General features: G+C 41.3%; 1 protein-coding gene across 1 annotated transcript in view; it reads right to left on the reverse strand.

Annotated features, from left to right (window-relative positions):
• Positions 1-22,844, reverse strand: part of LOC134517294 (probable cation-transporting ATPase 13A4) — a 47,198-nt gene that overhangs the window by 16,455 nt on the left and 7,899 nt on the right. Inside the window, exons 4-19 of the mRNA XM_063338666.1 lie at positions 19,474-19,647; positions 16,836-16,973; positions 14,601-14,671; positions 14,433-14,513; positions 13,480-13,549; positions 12,528-12,662; positions 12,040-12,112; positions 11,253-11,384; positions 9,876-10,046; positions 9,282-9,439; positions 5,852-6,040; positions 5,587-5,648; positions 4,700-4,850; positions 3,210-3,296; positions 2,356-2,509; positions 1,643-1,754 (exon numbers count right to left, since the gene is read on the reverse strand). Coding sequence (XP_063194736.1) covers positions 1,643-1,754; positions 2,356-2,509; positions 3,210-3,296; positions 4,700-4,850; positions 5,587-5,648; positions 5,852-6,040; positions 9,282-9,439; positions 9,876-10,046; positions 11,253-11,384; positions 12,040-12,112; positions 12,528-12,662; positions 13,480-13,549; positions 14,433-14,513; positions 14,601-14,671; positions 16,836-16,973; positions 19,474-19,647 — 1,958 coding nt within the window. The remainder of the gene's footprint in view (positions 1-1,642; positions 1,755-2,355; positions 2,510-3,209; positions 3,297-4,699; positions 4,851-5,586; positions 5,649-5,851; positions 6,041-9,281; positions 9,440-9,875; positions 10,047-11,252; positions 11,385-12,039; positions 12,113-12,527; positions 12,663-13,479; positions 13,550-14,432; positions 14,514-14,600; positions 14,672-16,835; positions 16,974-19,473; positions 19,648-22,844) is intronic.

The following is a 22,844-nucleotide window of genomic DNA, read 5'->3' on the forward strand; positions in this document are numbered from 1 at the left end:
GAGGATCTTCACTTGATTTTTCATCCTTCTGTTCTCTTCTTCCCTCGTTCTGAAGAATGAGTTCAGAACATAGCCAGCTTCTAGCTCATATTTGCTTAATTACCAAATCAAATAAGAGCCAATTTCAACCTACCTGCTCCACATACGAACATGAAGCCTGATGGATAAGTTGGACTGTTTTCCACTCATGCACCATCCTTAGCCAGCATGAAAAAGCACCCTGAATTTCCTGCAGGATTCCCAAACTGTGGTGGTCTGATTTGGAAAGTTCATGCACACTAGTCCTTCTCAAATTTGAGGACTGTACAACAAAGAAACACACCTTAGTAAACGTATCTGCTACTCTTCAAATAGGACCTGAGCAAACAGCATGGGGGAACTCCAATTCTGTTCTCTCCGACTCTTTCTTTACACCTGTGCTGCTATTGCCTGTTTTACAGTTGAATACATGCAGTTGAGAACAGAATTTGGTAAGCAATCCCATCCCTGACTCATAAACTAGAGGTCTCTCAGGGAGACAGGTTGACTCTGAAGAGTCTTAAAAAAAATAAAAGCTTTCAAACACTTATTTAAGGCTCTGTAGTAAGAAGCAGGTGATGCCAAACGCTTGCATGGCAGTCAGAGTAGGTGAGTCAGGTGGTGCCTGAATAGTCATTGCTTTCACAGCAGATCTTGTGTTTGTCCTCCAGTTTTCTTTTTTCTCCTGGCAGTATATACTTCACGCATGCTATAACTGCACACACAACTGCAAAATCTGGGCCATATCACACACATTTGCTCATTGGGTTGGATAGGTCTGTTATGATACCTGTCACAAGAATTAAACAAACCACTTGCGCTTTGCCCCAGTGTCATTGGCCCTTTCAGCAAAGCAAAAAGCACTGAGAAAGAGCAAGTGAGCAATATCTGAATTAGGACCTGCAGCTAGTAAACAGGGAGGACAGCAGATGCTAAGTAACTACAAATGTTTCAGAATAGATGTTTCTGCAGTATCACAGACAAAAGCTAGAAGGATTTAGGTAAAAGCATATGGATTCGTGTGTAGGTGTTCTTGTGTGAGGCTTGTGGAAAACTAATACCATGAGCATAGCAGAAGAGTTTTCTGGCTTCTCTAGAAACTAAAGAAAGCTAAAGCTAGAAAGCTAAAGGATTGGACCAAGACAGCAGCAGAACTCTGCTGACTTTGGCTGGGCTAGAGAACAGGCAGTGTAATGGGCGTAATCTGCTGCCTTTGCTTAATCAAGGAGCCAGGATAACAAAAAAACAAAACTAAACAGAAGAGAGACTTCTCTTCAGCTGAAAGCCTGGATAAATCTGCAAGAAGAATGGTTGAAATGATGGACTGAGGGAGGGGCATACTAGACTTCAGTGTGTACTAGAGTTATATTTCCTATGTTGATGTACTGTTAAGAAATGTGTAAGGATTCTGGGCATGCACTATAAGCGTGGGGTAACGAAGTGCCCTCTACCCGTTCTCAGACAGACCTATATCCAGGTTTAAATCAGATTTCCTCTGGCCTAAATCTAAACAAACTCTGTACTACAGCCCTGATCTTGGCAGGGGTGTTGTGATAATGGTACTATGTGAGGCACCACTAGCCCATGGCTGAATGTGACTGACAAGAAGCAGTCTGTGGCTTACCTTGTTAGATCAGTAAGTTGCTTCCCTGCCTGTAGAGATTTACATGCCAGTCCGATGACCCTAAAGCCCTGTGCTGTGTAGAGCAGAAGCTCACTTTCAAAGTTCGACGGGACTGTAAAAAGGGGAAAAGACAGTTCATCAGGGTATTTGACTGCTTTTTAATAAAAGGAAGCCTTGCAACAGAGAAGGTTCCTGCCCCAGAGGGCAGGTACACCTGGAGTCTACCAATAGGCCAAGGACATGAAGGGACGCTGCTGAACTGAACTTTGCTCAATAAGAAAATCTTTGATCTGTCCCTTTGCACTTAGTATCCTAAACTATTCTGCAAAGTCACAGAATCACAGAAGTCCTACCTTCTTCATGTCGTGAAGGAGCTGTACTCTTCTAGCTGCCCTCCCAAGCTTTGGAGAAAAATTAAAACTTTTTTTGGTGTATACTGGACCAGTGGACACCTTTCTCAAATATCTATTCTGGCAGAGATTGTACACCCTGTACAAGAGTTGGAACTTGCTTTTATGTCTCATCCGTCTCTTCTTTGCAGCGAAGGGCTGTATGAGAGCTTCGACTTGGAGCACAACAGAGAGACCCTAACTTGTCAGGCTGAAGTATAAAGTCTTCGACCCAGAAATCTCATTTGGACCTTCGACCCCACTGCATCATCAAAGTCATTTACACATATGTGTTTCTAGGAAGCATTTATAAATGTTAGTTACCTGTTTCTGCTCTACATAACATGGCTACCATTTCTGGAGCCCCTTTTGTGAAGACCTGTTGTTCCCCACCAATTTCCTGAGCAATGACAGACATTCTCTGCAAAGCTGAAGAAAATGGAAACTGATGTAAAATGGTAACTCCTTCCACTGGGACCTAGGAGAAAAGCAAGTGGATTAGATACTGCAGCAAGGATTTTAAACTCAGGCCAAATGATTTTAGGTCCGTCCTTTGGGCCATGGTAAGAAGCTTACCATGTATAACGGGCTGATTTGTCACAGTGGGACAAAAAGAACTGGTATCTAAATAGGAGGTGAAATTTGTACAGAAATATTTAGCTTAAGCAGTAGGAAAAGATCACTGACAGTTTTAGCAGACTATTAGATGTAATTCACTGAAAGGAACTCACCAGTCCTGTTTCTTTAACAAGACTCTGCTAGGTCTTACACTGGTTTTGCAAAGGGAAAATGGATGTCTGAAAGTGCCCCCTTGGTGTATGTCACCAGTAATGGTCTGACATCAGCTACCAGACTCCATTGCAGTCCCAAGTGCTTTTAGAGATTTCCACCACTCAGTTGAGTTTGGACTGAGTCTCAAGCAACCGGGACAGGCAAAGTCTTGAGCTGGACAATCTGTCATCCAGCATTCCCCTGCTTCTGATGCGAGCAGCAAGCTCCCCTTAAGTATCTCTTTTTAATCAAAGACAGCAAAGCAATCTCTCTGCAGGCAATAAAAGAAACATGAAGTGTGGAAGAGCTGTCTTGGACTAGGACAACCAAATGTTTCTCTACTGAAAGGTAACTCTTACACTGACAGTTTAACTTGATCATGAATGTGAATCCTGCAAATAGCTTACACTGCTGGCTTTAGGCCCAGGTCTAACAACTGTGGCACGTGTGGATCCTTGACCTTCAATCTGGTGTCCACTGGAATCATCTATCACCTGTGTATTGAAAGACAAAAATCTTTCAGATCATAGCACCAGCAGACCTGAAAGGACCCCCAAGGAATCATTTAGAGCCTTTCCTTCCCTCAAAACAAGGTATCTTATTCATTCCTGTGGGGAGTTTGTCTGATCTCACACTAAAATACTTCGCTAATGGAAAACCCACTATTTCCCTTGGCAATCAAATCCAGAGCTTCACCAGCTTCAGTAAAATACTGCTGTACTCTTGCACAGCAAATAGATTATGTCCTCTCACTGACAATAAATTCTTTATTCATTACAACCCACTGAAATATTCAAAACCCTTTAGATCTAACATAGACCCAGTGGGAAAATAATTAATAAAAGTTTGTATTAGTGTAGAAAGCACCATTCTCTGCTCTTGAAGTACTCCACAAATCAGATGGGTTTTTTAATCATAACAACATGACTGTGAGGAACAAAAATATTTTATGGTGTCAAAGGGCACATGATTATTCATGTTTCACAGGAATTATTTAACAGGATCACTCCTGTTTAATTTACAACTTTGATGGGTGTCTGTCTAAGGCTGAGATGACAAGGTGATGCCCCTGCGAAAAAAACACCCTCTAACTCCTGTATTACTGCATAGTTTATTCCTTGAAACTTTTCTGTTTTACACATTTTGCAGATACTAAACAGACAGATGTCATGCACATAACTAGCTAATCCTGCCCTGAATCTCTTATCTTGCATCAGCCATGGCTTGTGGCTATACCTTCTACCAGGTAGTTATGGGCTGCTTTCCTCTTATCCATCTCGGACTTGCAGCCTTTTAGTTTTCGTAAATGCTCATTCCCCAAGAAGGGGAATGAGCATTTATGAAATGCTCTGCCCCGCCTCTCCACAACTGATCAGAGGGTGAATTGCAACACTGATGGCTGTTTGTGGGTAATGGGACAGAGACTGAAAACAGATCTTTCATAGCAGCATGGGATTTCAAACCTGAGGATGGCAGAAATATCTCCACATTGACAGAGCTCTAACAAAGTTCAAAATCTTGCATCTAGTTCAAAGTTCGCAGAAGTCCGTTACGTGCTCTGTAAAAGCAGTCTTAATCTGCATATAAGTCACATTTGGGACTTCCTGTTATCTTGCAGCAGCCACAGTCAGAGCTGATATCCCAGTAGGGTTTGCGTGATATCCCCCACTTCAGTCAAAGGAGCGAAGTACTCAAAGTACCCCTAGTTGAAAGCTCTAGGCAGAAACAAGGAACATTTCTCCAAAAGCCTGAGCATGTCATATCTCTTCTGGGTTTTATCTGTTTTACTTCTGTGTGGGAAGTGGCTACTGGCATCAGAGGGTTTGGGACGTTCCTCCTTTGCAAGAACAATAAAACTCCCCAACACTATTTGCACAGCAACAAAGCACAGCTTTACCCAGTTAGTGGCCTCAAACATTTTCACATCCAGTGGGTCTCCTTGGATCTTGCCCTGCCAAACAATTAATGAATGACAAACCGCCATTGCTCTGAACACAGGGCCCCAAGGCAGGCTGTGGTCCGCAGGGAAACTGTGAATGTCCTGGAAGCTAATGCAAAAGAGAACATAAAAATTACCACCAGAGAACACCAAACAACATATGACTAACAGAAAAAAAAAATCATAAGTCAGGGGGCTGTTAAAAAGTCCTATCCTGTGGTCAGACCACAAGTATGTTTCTGGGGACTTGTCCTCCCCCATGAGCTATTTATCGCGCACCTGTTAAAGGCTGGGATACACGTGGTCAGAGTAGGTGTATTCCGCATAGTTAAGGAGTCCATTGGGCTGGACAGAGGAACAGATTATTATAAAATATCTTCCTTGTGGCTTGTGTAAGGACTCTTGAGCTGTGAGGCTCATATAAGTTTGAGCATTTTTGTGTGTGCGTATTTCTGGAAAAGTAAATGGGCAAAAACATGGGCACTGAAGGATCTGAGAGGCAATCTCATGGGTAACAGTGAGTTCCCATCACAAAGGACTGGGCACCATTGCAGCTTTGAGATCTAACCTAGCATGTCTACTACAGGCTACACTGCTTGGGCATGCTGTGCCAAATACTGACGACAGTGGCTGCATCATTTCATGTGAAGCAGGACTGCTGGGATGAGGCAACAAACTAATTTTCCAGAGGCTACAGAAATAATATTGGAAATCTAAACATGAGGAACATCAAACTGCTGTTTGACAATAATTGTCTTTCAGATTTGTTCATCTGTCTAGGAGGAGAATCCAGTCACTATCCCACCAAATTTAAATACCATTGGCGTGTCAAGGAGGAGCCTTACCAGTTTCTTTCAGAGGGCAGCAAGCCCCAAAGATCCAGGCCATCTTCTGTTAAGGTGCCAGTCTAAGTTAAAATGTACATTTAAATTAGATTCCAAGAAAAACGACAATTCTTAACAGTGTCTGTTCAGAAAACACAAACTTAAGTATAAGATTGGTCAGTATGTTTCTAAAATACAATGGAAATGCTTGATCAAAACCCATACTCTCCCACTCCTAGTATGGCTCCCATTACTAGTAAGAAAGTAATCGCCACATAGCAGTTACTTTGTCAAAGCAGATGAGGTTCAGCTGTCCGCACATGTTGATCCTCTGTGGGCTGATGCAGAAGATGCCCTTTTTCTTCAGCCTCCGCTGGGTATAAATGATCCCTGTTGTCAAGGCAGCTGGCAGAGCTGGGGGGACAGCAATAGTGATAACATCCAAAGCCTTCTTCACCACTTCTCCTGCCTCCTCCTGACATAAAACCAAAGGCAATTATCAGCAAGAGGGTAGCAAGGAGTGCTGCTTGGATTGTCTGAGTGTAGCCCTCTTAATCCCTTCTCCCCTCCACTGCAGGTGATACAGGCTGTGGTGTTTTCTGCCCATGGTCCATCATGTATTCATCTCCCTAAGAAATTAATTGCTTTGATTTAACCAAAGGCTTTAAGGATACATCACCGCTAAAGAGCAGCCTCCAGGCCTTCCTTCATTCTCCATGCCAACAAACCTGCCAGGTAGAACACACAGTCTCCTCCAAAGCAAATGAGTTCAAACATGCCAGCTAGGTTATTGCACCCTCAGTCAAATCCAGTTTCCCATGACACAGCACACAAGAATTTGCCATTTATATGGGCGTTCATCCAACTGCCTACAGGCATAGCTCTTGATTCAATGTTAAGGTGACAGGTGAGACATATGGGATGGTGCTGAAAAGGAGGGCAGAATGAATGAGCTAATGATTTCTTCTGACCTTATGTTCTAGGAGTTATGAAAGGAAATTGCTTTTACCTGCAGGAAGAGACATGGACGTAAAAGTTACACTTCTAAGAGCAATCTCTAATTTGGGAGCTTAGAGGTCAGTGTAAAACTGACTGCCAGTATGCTGAATGTCGGCACTGTTATTCTCGGCAGTTGATATCACTGCTAAAGGATTGAATGGATTTCAAATTGGGGTCCCAGAACTGTGGTACTGCAAACGAAAGCCAATTTACAGTTCAGAAGGATCTGCAAACCATCACTAGAGTTCTATTATTACTGGTTCTGAGCTTGGGACTTTGACCATAAATCATGTTGCATTTGATGTGCTGAATTTCCATCATGTTCTCATTCTCCTTTCATTGATACTGTTTCAGTCAATAGAAGGCACCAGTTTGATAATATTTTGTATCTATTTTATATTAGAATGAAGCACTTACCACCTTTAGATAATACAGTCACAGAAGAGAAAGCATTTAGTGTATCATGTGACTGAATCTTACATCAGTCTGACAAGACAGCTTCAGCTGCTGCGATAACATCAGCATGTATTTTACATATTACAAGGGCAAAGTTAAACAAAAAAAAAATGAAAAACTGCAAAGCAGACACCAGGATATGTTCCTAAATACAGTTTGTTTGATATCCCGAGGGGAATTAATCTTCTGAGCCAACTGATTGTAGATTATTCCAAAGGAGAAAAATTATTCAAAAGCTGAATTGCAGAATCAACCTTGCAACTCAGGACTTGGACTTTACATTGGCAGATAATTATCAAGGCATGAAATGATTTCTTGAAAGTTTTTGAAGAAGTTCTAAAGCAATTAGGCTTTAAAAATCACAGAACTACTGTTTATAGTGTGCAACTATTTCTTACATTGACCTTGATGCGTAAGAATGAGTGAACTGTTTTTAAAAGGGTTTCAGGTGAACTTTCCAGAGATTTAAAAGACCAATATAGCAGGGACGGAGAATGCACTAATAGGCCTTAATTACCTTCACTAGTCTCACCTCCACTCAAATCTTCTGCTCATGGGTTCCAGAGTTCTATTTAAGCTCAGGCCTGGGCTTAAATGCCTCTAGCACTGTCTCCTGGATGGATGTCATTAGATGTGTGTTGCAGCCTTGTCTCTTGTCCTCATCTCTTTCTGCTTCTGACTGGTCTACCAGGATTATTTACTGCTTTGCCTGGGACTACTGACAGGCTGTTATCAGCGCACAGCTCTCCCCACAGCATTCAGATACTGTGTGACTGTGCCCTGGTCAGTGAGGGCACTACCTTGGCTCCTGACTTGCCTTCTCCTAGGGAATAGCTGGCCCTTGCTGCTTCCTGACACAGTAAGTCTTAGTTCTATATTGAGAAACTTCTTGATTAAAATTGTAATACAAAATTAATCAACTGTTGATGTACATGGCACATCAGAGAAGAGCTAACACAGTCTTCACAGAAGGAAGACCTGGAGAACCTGGAAAACATCCATGAACCTCCTGGCGAACTCTGGAAAAAATCAATGGAGATGTGGGTGATTCAACTGATACAGGATAGTTGCCTTTGCAAACGTTATTTCTCAAAAGTTCTCAAGGATATTAAGGTGAGTGATAACTAAGTGAAAGTTATCCCCCACCACCAAATGACTATACAAAAATATGGGGGGGGAGGAGGCAGAAGAAAAGGGGGAGTTGTTTGTAACATCAGTAAATTTCAGGGATCTGTGTTTGCACCTGTACTGTTCAGGGGTCTGTAACATGGAAGAAAGGTGGCTGAAGGGGTAGCCAATGATCTCTAAATCATGAATAGTACAGGAAACATCAAATAGAAAGCAGCTTTTTGCTACTTCTCTAAAACAAAAATCTACAGTGCCTTCAGTGATTTAGATAGCAGCTTTAAAAACATTTTCGTGCAGTACGTGATGAAACTGTGGTAACTATTGCCACAGGTGCTGTCAAGTCCAAGGCATAAATGGACTCAGAAATGTATTAAAACACCCTCTGGGAGATTGTCAGTGGCTATTATAGGTAGCTGATCTACATAGAAATGACAGCTTACTGAACTGTTAAACCTTTTTCTTGAAGAAGTTAGAAGACTACACCAGGGAAGAATTGTTCTATACTTGCAGTTCTTCCTAACCAGTTTCCATAAGCATTTGATATCAATAACTCTCAGAGTCAGTGGACAGGGATAGATGGTCTTTGACCTGACCTACACTGGAGTTTTTGGAAAGCTGCCTTTTCACAATGACACATCATTCTCTGTCCCATTAAACCCATGGCTCACTTGTGATTTTTCTAGGAATGTAGAAAAAGTGCTACAAAAACTCTGTAAAGGCTACTTGCAGAGTGCTAAGCTCTTAGGATCTCCCATTTTCAGAACTCTAGAAAACATTATGCTAATTACATGCATTGATAATTACATGTATCGGCAAGCACAGGGCAGGCAACACACAACAGAGGCAGTTCGTATACTGAAGGCTGCTGGTAAGACATGCAGTGCTTGCACAGGATTTACTAAGACCGTAGTAGAAAGGATTTGGGAAACAGTGGTTTTGGCACCTTGGAATTAAATATATGAAAGCCTGTGTGTTGTCACAAATTCAATTACATTGTAAAATGGCCTCATATGCTAAGGCAAAAAGGAGAGTGACAAGGACCATATTTTTATATATAAATGTATATGAAATCACTCAAATTTCAAGTGTCTTGAAAACGGGTATGACCATTTCTCCTGCGTTTAGTAACTCACCCCATTAAGTGCAAATACACACACTGTGTAGATCATTCCAATGGCTGCAAATGCTACAAGGCACATCAGGAACCGGAAGGCATCTCTGTACAGCTTGAAGTTCATGGGTTTAGGGTAGAGAATGGACCTCACTAGATCCCCTTTGGCTGTATTGAAACCTGGAAAGTCAAACTAAAATTATTCCAAGGGGAAAACATTTCCAAAAGTTCTCTACAAAGAATGGAGGGCTTGAAAATGACTCCTAATTTCTGTAACTTAAGAAAGAAGGCCCAGATCTTTTCTTTCAGTGTATGTGACCCACTCTGCAGAATATAGAAGAAAGTTACTTTTGTTTTAAGGAGGAGGATTTTTTCCATGTCTCAGAAGCAAAGTGAAATTCTTCTTTGTAATCATATGTTAGTGCTTTTTTAAAAGTTATGCCAAGCAAACAGAAACAATGCATAATAGCTTAGCCAAGCCCAGGATATCAATTCTCCATCTGACTGTTGTGAATTTGGATTAATGCCTTTTACTTAATGGGACCCGGGCACATTAAGTCAGACTGTTGAGTAAGAAAAAGCATGAAAGGAAAAGCAAACTGAAGTGTTGACTGACCAGTCCGCAGCACCACAGCCTTCACTACTCCTCTGTCATCTGCCTTGGTCTGTATGACCTCTGTTCCACAGAAGAGGACATGTTTTTTGTAATCCTCCGCACAGTGCATTCTCCAGGGCTTGAAGTTATCAGCTTGGGGTAAGGGGGTCTTTGTAACCGGAATACTTTCCCCTAGGGAAGATTAGCTCAGATTAAGAAAACTTCAGTACACCTTAAAATCAGCCTCCTGACATTCAAGTAAGTACAGTATCTAGACATCTAGATGGTAATTTAAAGGTATTTACTAGAGAAACCAGTTTAGAGAAGTGCTACTTTTATATTGTGACATCTTCAGAGTGAATAAGCGTTTGAAGACTAGCAAGCAGACTGCCAGAGAAAAGCTCTCCTTTGCCTCAGTACAATAGCTTCGTGTAAGTCTGAGAACTGAAAGCAGTCCAAGGACTCTGAATCCAGGCTGTAGATACACAGACTTGAAAAGAGACCTGCACTGGAGTTGCATGACTCCACTTGATGGCCCCAAGTTGTTTACCTCATTTGAAACTCATGTGCAGGTCACTACACTATTCCCTTAGGCAGTTGAAATATGACATTCCATATTTCCCCTTCCGAGTAAAAAGAACAGCCTTTAACTCAATGCCTGACAGCTGATAAATGTCCTATTTATGTCAGAGCAGAGGCACTAAGGTGAAGCAGAAGAAATATCTTCTGACAGCTGAAGCTTTCTAAATGAAAGTGGTTTCTGGAATTTCTCATTCACATGAAATTTCAGAACTGTGGGTTTCAGTTTGATTCAGGCCAAGACTAAATTTAAAGACAAGAAGCAGAACTACAAGCACTTTCTGCACCAAAAATCCTGCTTTGCAGTGAACTCTCCCGCGTGGTGTGTTCTCCACTGCTATCACATGAATGTGGGGCTGTCTGGAGAGCTAGACAGACACTCCAGTAGGTTAGAGGTGTTGCAGCGATCAGCAACAAGACATTGAGAGTGACAGAGAGAAACCCCTACAGCCTGAGCAGACTGTGGGCCCTGTGTGGGAACAGCTTTGCTCTGTATCTACTGTTTCTTCTCCTGTCCTGCTCACTCCTCTTCACTGTCCACTCTTTCCTTTCTAATCAGAGGATCCCCTCCTAAATGCTGCACCCCAGAAAGGAAGTAAAGGATGAACTGCCATTTCTGAAGTCCATCTTGTCTATTTAGATAAGCTGGGGCTAACTACAATTCAGTCTTTATTATAGCAAACACCTGGAAGAATCCCCTTCTAGGATAGCTATGGACTATCTCATAATAGGGATAATGCTGTATGTCCTGTGTCACTGGCTGAAGCCATAGGGCTATGATGATGTTTTGATGGTACACCTGGGAGGGACAAGCTGTACCTGTCAGCATGCTTTCATTTACAATGCACTGCCCGCTGATCAGGATGGCATCACAAGGCAAAAGGGTTTTGCCCTCTTTCAAAACCAGCATATCTCCAGGAACAAGATGGTGTGATTCCAGTTCTTGGAAACCTGTAGGTGACATGTAACGCAAACTTTGTACTTCATATATTTCTCTGTGGTAAGGGGGAAAAAATACAAGGAACTACCAGCTGAATAGATCGTTACGTCTTTATAATGCCTGATAAAGAAGGGGCCACAAGTAGAACATAAAAATACAACCTCCAATATTTAGAAAAGCCTAGGCATCAGTTCGAACTGCAGAATTCCTTCTTATCTCCCCAGGAGTCCAACCAATGCTTGTTTTTCCAATGTGCTGACCTAACTGAAGAGGCTTGGATCTACATTTCTTAATTTGACTCCATCTTTTTGGATTGTGTTCTAAATACCATGACAATGAACAGAATTTGCATGGAGCAATTAGGTGGAGTCACAGCCATTTAATGGCTATGTGGCTGGCTTCATCAGCACTGCTTTAAGAAAAATGACATTGTTTTTCCTGGTAATTTTTTGCTAAGGCTGCGCTCAAACAGTTATGAATATGATTGGTGTGCCACAACATACCTCTAGGTCAAATTAACCCAATCTGCAGAAGCTAGTTAATTGAGGTGAGAGACAGAAGAGAAAACTGCTCTAGAAGGAATTTGATACTATACATTGTATACCGTTGTGATATAAATTGCTATAGAAATGAAACACATTGAAGAAAGAAGTGTACAGGAGTCACCTTCCTTATTTCTGCAGACAGTGACCATGATGTTGTTGTGAGACTCAACCAGTCTGTGCAGTTTAATCGATTGCTATAAATTAAAGGAGAACACACAAAAGTGTTACATCTTACTTACATGATGCAATTCATCCACTAACAATTATTCCTTTTTGTTGTTTGTGGTTATGAGAGCCCTCATAAACTGGGGTCTGGCCCTGTCAGGAACTGTACAATCATACAGAGAAAGAAACTCCCCACCCTAATTATGGAGAAGGTGTAACAGAAAGTTCCAAACCAAAGCACTGGAATGGGGAAGGGAGGATGTGGGTGAAGAACCACATGGAGATTATGATGACTAGGAGGCCAGGCCATTGCATCTGCTACTACACAATGTCATGAGACTAAACCTCTGAGTAACTCTCATAACATGTGCATGTTATAACATCCTGGCCTTTCCCAGACATTAGAAATAAATCCTCCTTGTGGTAAGAGGTGAGGCATCTCACCTGTCTAAGATCATATACAGTCAAAAAAATCGAGAGTAGAGACATGATTATGATGGCAGTGGCATATTCCATGTAATCTTCAGCAAACCACAGACACACACTGAACAGCTGGAACACGTAAAATGGATTTAAGACCTGTTTGGAGAGAGAGCAATACTCAAGAGCTGGTCACATTTAAAAGGCTACCATATACCCAGCCAGACCATCCTGTTAGAAATGGGCTGGAATAAAACCTATTGAGTTAAGTGTTGTGTCTCACAACCTCCTTTCTAATTTCATTAACAATGGCTTCAGTCTAATCGGATTGGACCACTTCCATCTGACAGAAGGGCCAAATAATCTGGACCAATAGGATGCTATTTGGGATGTGAATGGCTTGGCCCAAGCCTTGTTTTGCCTGCTTCTTTACAAGAAATGTAACAAAGGTGAGAGAAGAGCAGGTTGTGCAGTGAGGATGGAGCTCACATACCATAGGCACATCCCTACAAACATTCTGATTAGGCCACATATAGCCAGTTCCTGCCTGAAAAAGATATTGGTGCTTTACACGGTGCTGTGCCCAGAGTCATGAGCTCATTGGATCTCTCTGTGGCTGTAGGCATGTACCAGCTACTGCTGTTCACTTAATCTCTGCTGACTAAGAGACAGCTTTTGCCTGGAAGGTTTGATTTCCAGTGCAGCTTGTAAACATTCACTGACCCTTGTAACGCCAACAGAACGAGCTTCCAGGACACAGATACGTACAAATACCAAGCAGCCATAGAGGCATGGGGATGGAGGATAGGGAACAATGGAAATAAATGAATTTATGGTGATATCATGGAACAGCTTTAAACAGGATTTGAAAAAGGAGTTTGATGGAAAGCTAATTCAGACCTAGAATCCATTATATTCTATATGCACACTCTGCCTCCCCAAGTAGCCTAGAATAAAAGCATCAAAAATGCTTAACCTCTTTGATGAGTAGTTTCCAAATAGGGATCACTGGAACATCAATAGTGTTTGGCCCACATATAACTCTCCTGTATGGGATAAAGATATATCACTTACAGATCAAATAGTGACAATGTAGCTCACTCGAGAAGTTGCAGCTTTCAATAGCCCTGAGAGCTTGTATTGATCCCAGTTTAAGGGCTGAATAAAGGTGAGGATCTTTCTCCAAGAAGAAGATAAAAAATTAAATGCCCCTACAATGCTTATGTCAGAAATGACTGTAGCAGTGAAATCTACTTAAACAGACAAGAGGTGTAACACAGCCTTTTAAGCAAACATTTCCATCATGCAAAAATTTCTTTGAAGCACCATAAACAAAGGAATTCTGCACCTAAAACTAAATGATCTAAACCCAAATAATTTTGGATACAGTTAAGGCTGATTTGAATGTAAGACTCAACACGAGCTAAGATCAGCAGCTGGATTTTCAGTATTCAATCAACTGAAGATCATTTCTTTATTTGGCAGTTTCAGGAATACTTATTCTGTAAATTGTCTAATGATACAGTAGTTTGTGAGAATAAATTCAATGACCAGAACTAATTGATTTAGAAGTTCAATACAATTATATGGAGTTCCACTGAAGAAGCATATACACAACTTATCTGCACCGTCTCATGGAGACTTTCTCTTACCCTAAATAAAAACTGCTTAGAGTTAGTTACAGGGCATAGTTATTTCTTGATTGAGAACAATAACAGTGATGAATACTGAGGCATTTAAAAAACTTTGACAAGGAATACACAAAATTCTCTAGCCCTTTTCATTCAATTTTTCAAGCATGGCCATTTCATCTAAAATTACGTGCATATTAATGGATACACAAGAAACTCAAGGAAAATGCACCAACAGCAGTGAATTTACATCTCTTTGAAATCCATATGTTGAGTATTTGTGTTCTAAAATGTGTACCTGACATTCTGTTCATTGCGGGTGAGACCACAACCAAATTTGGCATGTATAGCTGAGCACGTGTGGTGGTCTTCTAGGGCTCTAAAACATAAAGGAGTATTTTCCTTAGGACGTTATTCACAAGCTTGACTTCGTCAGAGACTTGTGTAACCAGGGCATTGAACTCACCCAACTTTCTGGAACTGTTTTGCATAGATATTCCAGACATAGCGGATTTTTTGTACTTGAATACTTTTCACCTGCAAAACAAAACAGGGACAACAATACATGCAACACAGCAGACAAAAATACTCACAGGCCTGCTCACAGATCTCAGCTCGGCATCCTCACTGTGGTCAAGCACAGATAAAGCAAATTACATGGGGGGTAGGGAGGTAGAGAATACAGGATTGCATTTACTAACTCCCTAGTTATGTTATAGAGTGGGATCCCCACTTCAGTGCAGGTTCCAGTAAGCTTTACAGATCTTTAGGTCAAGGAAGTACAAAGCAGCATTCTTCTCTCCCCATTTTGTGAAGCAAGGAATACAGTCCTCACTTTCATTTCAGAGAATGGAGGGAAGAGATCACTGATGCAGTGGTGGGTATGCAGGCAGCTGTCAAAGCCCGTCTTCAGTCAACAACTCCCTTATCGTCTGTCTGGCTTTGAGGAAAGCAGGGGGCTTTGGGCAGTTTGCAGGCATGGTGACAAGTTTGCAGGCATGGTGCTGTGTCACTGCTAATGCTAAGCCCTTGCAGAGCAGTTATCCACTAGGAACACATGCTGCCATTTATAACTTGCAAAAGGAGTCTGTCCTGTCCTGCACAATAATAACGAAGCCTGTTAGAGAGAATGGTGCTTCATATCAGCTGGAAGAAGGCAAGGCTATACACCTATACACATAAGTAATAAGGAAATCAGCTCTAGGGGACTCTCCCTACCCAGTGCAATAAGTATTATCATAGGCCAATGAAATCTATACTCAACTCATACACTGACTCAAAATGGAGCTATAACCGCAGCCATTAACCTAACAAGAGGTCTGTAGTTAGGATTTCATGCAATAGGAGCTGCAATATTTGCAATGCTAAAAACCGGAGTGGGAAATGAGGGACTCAGCTCGCTGCTGGAACAGGTCCTTGGACAGCTCTTGGGCACTTCACGTTACTCCGTGGACTTAGGTAGGTTAAACAGCAAGAAGGTTTTATAACTGACTTAGAAGTAGGGCCTTTTGAATTGCTAATGAAGGATTAAACTGTTTGCTCTTTGCTGCTTTGAAATCTGTTCTTTTCTATCTAGATATTTTGATTGATATGAAAGTGGTGTTCAAAGGGCCTATTATTTGAGGCTATATTGGCCTTTTTTATGTTACTAACTCAATCCTCTGAAGAATGTTACAAACCAGTATTCACTTTCATACTGTGCTAGTTGATTAAACTAGCTGGCACTAAACTTTCTTATGTACATTAATGTATGCCCACACAAACCAGCAGTAATAGCAACAGCTTTACTCCGCTAAAGATAGGTTTATAATGAAAATATCTACTTAAAATTGCTGTAGATATAAAAACAAATGCTAACAAGTCAGAAATCTATTTCCTGGAAGGGAAAATAGCTCTTTTATGTGTTCCCCAGTGCAGTGATCTAGTAACTATAATCAAGAGCCAGATATTGGCAAATGTACCACTGCATTCCTATTGCTCACACCAACTTAAGGTGTAATGCTAAGCAAGATACACAACTGAACTGTCTGGTACTTGTTCTAAAATGGGGATAATTATATTTACTCAATTCATGAGAGACCCTGTGATCTGCTTGGACCAATTAATCCTCTACCTTCTCCCCTGTGCCTCCCTGGGATCTCAAAGCTATGGAACTGGCAAATGTACTTTAAAGCACAAATTGGTACATACAAAGGCAAGAAGGCAAAACATGTTTCAGACCCTCCTTGATGAAACATTTCTGGAAATACTGATGTAGCTCTGCCTAGGTACTTTTCTATTCTGTTTCCTCTCTGCTGCATTCATCCCTGTTTTCATGTTACTGTGGGAGCTGTGACGTTTGGCTCCTCACAGTTTCCCTTCAAACACAGAGCCACCCCTAAATTCCTTGGTTCCTGTGCCAGGAATGAGTTTCTGATTCTTCACTGCCAACCCCAGTGTCTTGAAGCTCTCCTGCTTATAATGTAGGTCTTCTCTCAGGAATAGTGAGGATTCTTTTTTCATACCCACCTTGGAGTAAGAGAGGATTTTCTACACAGGTGAGTACAGTTCTCCAAAATCTTTAGTTTGTTTTTCCACAGCTCACTGTGTTCACCAAGATGCAAGTTTCTTAGCTGGATATGTTTCACAGCTCATTCACTCCATGAAGCATGTCTGAGATTTGCTATCACCTCCCAGATGCTGCTGGGAATACTTAACTTACTTGCAAACTTGGCTTCATTATGGCTTTGCTGAAGATTGAGTCTTCCTCAGCACTGGCTGGATAATCCGTTCTACTTCTGATAAGTGCAGACACAGAGATCCACGTCACAGTCTTACGAGAATAAATCCGAAATTCATCCTGAATGAACATAAAAGAGAAGTATCACTATTTCCCTCAAAATCAAAATTTCTAGTCTTTTAGAGCACTGCTCCAGTTTTCTTAAAGAATTAACCCACAGGGGCCTCCCAGCACCCTGTGACCAATAAAGAAATCAGCAGAATGGGAGCAGAACCACAGTCCTGTCAAAATGCAAGTACTGCAAATAATTCACTGACTGCAGACCTGGTGCTTGGCTGGTAAGGATGGAATGTGAACACCCAGATCATGATCTAGGACAGGCAAACAGTACAGGACAATCTGAGATGCAGTGACCATACTGTAAAGGGAAGATCAAAAGAAACATAGCGCTGTACTGCAAAATGGATGTTTAGTCCCAACACCTTTTCACAGTCATTCCTGTATTAACACTTCATTGGAAAAAAGTGTGTTAGCACTATGCCTCCCTTATGGTATCTTAGACAACTTTTTGCCACAAACTGAATTTGTGATCTTGTTATTTTTTGTAAAATATGTTCAACATTGGAACTGCCTGATAACTACTGTTCGTAGTACAGTCTCAGAGATTAGAGCAATCGCGGTAATAAGTACCCTCATGTTAAGTTTCAGTCCTGAACATTGACCACCATGCATTAAAGCCAACTATGAGACTGACTTATATATCATATTGAGTGTGTGAGCCGTTTGGCAGATGCAAAGAGCTGATTACTTCAGCCAGCAAGGTGCTGAAAGCACAGTTATTAAACTTCATTTGGAAATGACAACAGAAAAAGAAGATTCTGTACCAAATATGAGTCCTTTTGAATAATTTAAGGGTTTAAAAAAGAACTTAATAATGTTTATATATCTTATTTACTTGTGCACTTTTATTCTTCAACTGGTATTTTGAGTAGAATAACTTTTATTTTCTGATACTTATCTTTAACTTAAATTTCAGAATTAGTAGACATTGGGATGCAGATTGAGATGGAAAGCAGTGAATAACACAGGTGCTCATTATCTGAACTAAAATGAGTCAAAATTAAATAACAAAAGTGAGTTAATAGACTCTTATATTGCAATTGCAGTAATGACGATGAATTATGAATGAAGGTTTCATGTGAAGCAAAAGAGAATTCCAAGGATCAAGCTGATGGGATTACTTGTATCCTCATTAGCTGTAGCCATCACATTTGAGAACTGACATAATCAGAATGGAGGAAAAAAACCACAAAACTGTCATTTTAATACAAAGAACCACGAAGAAAATCTGAAATTGTCAAATGCCCAGAGCATACTTTGAGAGAGCTTCCTGATAAAAAGACCATGCAATATGATTCAATTCTTCTTTAATTACACAAAGGATCATTTAAAAATTCATTTATCTGAGAAGTGCTTGGCATGGAAAATCCATTTAAAATGTCATACAAGAATAGGTAATTAAAAATGCAAACTGAATTGAAGATTAAAAAGGGAGATTAAGCCTAATATGCTTATTTTTTAAAAAAAAACATATACCCCATTATTAGAATGCAGATTGTTTCAATATAAAATATTCAACAGGCAGATCTGTGGTTTTCAAAACGCAAGATTTTAACTGCCTGCTGCTTTGCTCATTTAACAAGGCAGCTCAAATACAGCGGTAGCAAGTGATCCATTTTGCAATTGCACATTTTGCAAATGCCATTGTTCAGGAATCTTTGAAGCAGAACAAATCAAACTTCTGGAAGTAAACCAGCCCTGCCAGCTCCTGGAGTATTTAGACTCAGCTGGGATTCAGAGTCAGCTCTCAGTTTGCTTCTTTTAGTGCTGCAGTAGCTTTCATGAAATTAAATCAAGGTTTGCGTATGTCACAGTGCTTCAGTACAGTCCTCAACAGATAGAAATCTCTATTAGGAAACTACTAACAAAACATAACAGCCCTGAAAGCATTAACTGCAAGATTGAGGGCTTATTGACATGGGGAAGGTCTGATGGAAAATGGAAACACACAGCCAAGAAAACAAGCAGTCCAAGCTTGCCCTCTTCCTTTTACTGATTCCTCATCACGCACTGCTGGACACTGCTGGGGACAGAGCTAGACAGAGCTTTGGCCCACTGGGTAAATTTTGGCAGAGGGGGGCAGCTTCACTAGGACAGCCAAGTGAGGGAAAAAGAATCTGCTGGACATTGTCAATCAAACAGATGCTTTGGAATCTGTAGCACAGATCTGCAAGGTAGAAAGAACAGGAATGGTGGAAGGGAGGAGTAAGGACTGAGAGCAAACACCACAGTCTTGAAACCACGGATATTACAGGTTTTTTCACCCCAATTTCTTTCAACTTGTTGTCTGATCAGCTGTTACCCTCCATTCCAATCATCATCTTACACATAATTTGTGGAACACTTGAGAGTTCTTTAGATTAATGATGGTAAACATAAGATATTATTGCAGGAAATCAGCAATGTAGGAGATTTCAGCTAACTGGATTCTTTCCAATTAACTCATCTTTCAATTAACTACATACTAGGGACTAACTTAAAGATTAAAGTAGGCACCTACTGTTGTTCTAAGGAGAACAATGTCCGCTTCTTCCAAGCTGCAGCGGATGCAGTTTGCCCACACATCCCACTCTGGCTTCCAGTAAAACAGCAGCATCAGCGCCCCACAGGACAAGATGTATCCAGCAATGCACAAGGCCTTTCGGCAGCCTTGGGTCTTGTAACCAAAAATCTCCTGTACAGCAAAGACAAGTTAAAAATCAGTACTATTTCTCTTAAAGGAACACCTGGAATACTATACTTTCCCATTATGCACTGCTCTCCCATAGGTACTGTTTGGTATGGTACTGTGAAAAAACAAGTCACAGAACTTGTATTTGGCTTCTTTATGTGTCCTAAACATGACTAGAAAAAAAATTTTGCATGTTCCACAGAAGTTTTCATCCACCTTCACAAAATCGGGATTGCTGTAGTCTGACCAAACCTCTAAAGTAGTTTTATGTATGTGTGAAACTCAGCATGAGACACTTATGTGTGCACATGAGTTGGAATGACATCAAAATACAGACATTTAGGCCTAAAGTCAGGAAGACAGATTTGCCTGGTCAGCTTTTTTTAAGGTCCCTGGCTGAGACAGCTGAAGAACTTTAGTACATCTGCACTAGGGGATGAAGGCCCACTGCAGCAGCTGAGACGGTGCCTGCTTCAGAACCAGCAGCACCACTGCTGTCCTGCCACAGCAGCGAGTCTGCATTAATGCATCTACACTTCAGAGACTCAGCTGGTGTCTCTGCATGGTGCTGAATGACACTGTGTGGCTGCACCCGCTGGAGCTGCTTTCACAACTCGTCACAGACTCAGGGCTGTTACCATCTTCCATAATAGCTCCAGTATGGGGATTTTGGACCTTGCCAATGTGCCATTGTCCTAACATCCCAAAATAATAATAATAACAATGGTTAGTAAGAACTACTCATGAAGACTTGCAGAATGCTTCACATGTTCAGAGGGCCAAAGGAAGCTACTCACTGTAGCTGTATGAGTAGGTATTATTATTCCATTTTCAAAGCTGGGGAAATTGTTATAGTGAGGCAAGGTGACTTGCACAAAACTTCAAAGGGATGACTGTCAGCATTACAGTTTAAGAGCTGTCAGGTCTTCGTACTATGGCCAAATTCCACCTCAGTAGTGCTAGCAGGGACTTGGTAAAGGTTAAATTAAATGTATACAGTGAATTCATAGAGGAGACCCAACCCTGATCTAAGATGGGAGATTGCATGACTACAATTACATCGGGTGACCAGGAGAATTTGCTAACATAAGGGTTAAGATTCCTCAATCTCCTTCTTCCTAGTATACCTGCAGCAATTGTGTAATCTCCTTCTGAAGATCAGATATCTGCAGCCACAGATATTGCAAGATCCATTCATAAGGTGAGAAGAAAAGGCAATGTAATTGGAAGAATGAGTAATGCATAATTCCTGGTTCTGTGCTGGTGTCTGCTTGTTATGCAAAATGTGGGCCCTACCCAGTGGTTCCACACACTGCCTCGACCTACCTGCTCTATGTCATTCTCCAGAAGACAAACTCTGTCTTCCTAGGTAATATCCATGGGGTTTCTAAAGGGAAGAAGTTGGCAGCTGTGGGGACAAAGTATGGTAAACTACACAGGGGAGTGGCCTGCATTGCACAGGACCTGGTTATACCACCTTGAGATGTGTATGCTCAGCATTTTCAAAGGCTCCTATAATCTCTGAGCAGCCCAAGAGAATAAGGCAATTCTGCAGCAGATAGAAGGAAGCTCATGGAGGACAGCAGATAGGCAAGGTTTTCTAGAAGGTGGTTGGTGTGGCACTCACGTGCTATTAATATTAACGTGCTCCTCTAAACAGGTAAAGGGCTCTCCATTCACCTCTCTCTAGTTGTATCGTTAAGAAAAAGGTTACAAAATTAGTGTCTGCACCAGGATACAGAACAGCACATAGAATGATGTGAACTTACTGTTCACAGCAATGGCTTACTAACAAGATCCAGATGCTTGGATCCAGACTTTACAGCTTGTCAGCAAGGCAAAGGAATTTCCAAGGAGACAGAGACACCTAAGGGAAGAACTGTTAAAAGAACGTGCCTTCGGACTTTCTCCAGCAAATGGCTGGACCTGGAACAACTGGAATAATATTTTCAAATTGGGATGGGCATGAATATCAGGGTGGGGAAGAACGAGATTGCTGCCATGTGCATCTTGCTTCTACCAGTGAATCACTCCTTTAATTTACAGCTTTTGTGCCTTACACCCGAAGTCTGAGAAGTCAGTAAGCCTCTAGTTAATGGAACTAAGAAGGGCTAAGGTGGGCGCTCGGCATGTGATTGGCAGTCGTTTGGGATCATCTTCTATTGGCAGTGTTCTTCTCCACTGAAAATGGAATGATTCCCCAGACCTGATATGACAACAACCATAGAGCTAGGGCAGACTCTGTCTTTCTCTGCCTAGGAAACCGTGCACCTATATATGAAAATATGTGTCTGAGTCCCCATATGCCTGCATATGTGCCCAGGCCTATGTTTTCCAGAATAGTTTCCCCTCAAAAAATGGTTGTATTCCTTAGATCTCAAGACACTTTGCAAAACCAAGCCATGCATCAGTATTCCTCATCTTGAAAACTAGGAGAGGGGAAGACAAGGAAAACAGCTCAGCTGGGGTAAAAAAGCCATGCTCTTAAAGCATTCACTGCACTGTCGGTTGGGTCTTGCTACTTCTCACAAGGGACTTTCCTGAGATAGATAGACAGATGGATAGATAGATGGATAGATAGATAGACAGATAGATAGATAGATAGATAGATACCCTTGAGCAGTTATGACACAGTACACATTCTGCCCTATGAACACAGGTGTTGGTTCAGGTTCGTTGGTTTGTGTCTTGAAGAACATGACATTTCTGAATACAGGTGTTCAGGAGCTCTACAGGGAGAAAGCTGGGAAAGAATAAACATCAGATGTTAACTACTGTTTTGTATCTGGATGTCCATGCAGGAGCCTAAAGCCAAACAAAGCATTTCCCATAGTTTGCAAATGTCTGGAACAGGTTACCTGCGCCACATCATTTAGAAGTAAAGGTAGGCTGGGAAATAGACTGAGCTCCAAACCTAACTTGTGCCAAACTTCCCTGGGCTGGAACCTTTTAATACTTAACTTCAGAATAAAATGTTCTGTTAGGTTGAAGTGTTTTTCCTGACCCTGTGCCTTCAGCTGGAAGGACTATAGCAATGAAGGCTGCACTCACTAAAAAAACATTTAGTAAGTAAATAGCTCCTTGTTGAAACAGAAACAGTATTAGTACAAACACTTCTCACTTGTCAAATACATCAACAATGGAATTCGTTAGAAGAATTCTCAAAACCATTATCTTCTCAAAGAAAAAAGGTGAATACT

The sequence above is a fragment of the Chroicocephalus ridibundus genome, chromosome 6, assembly GCF_963924245.1.
Source record: "Chroicocephalus ridibundus chromosome 6, bChrRid1.1, whole genome shotgun sequence".
NCBI classification, from domain to species: domain Eukaryota; kingdom Metazoa; phylum Chordata; class Aves; order Charadriiformes; family Laridae; genus Chroicocephalus; species Chroicocephalus ridibundus.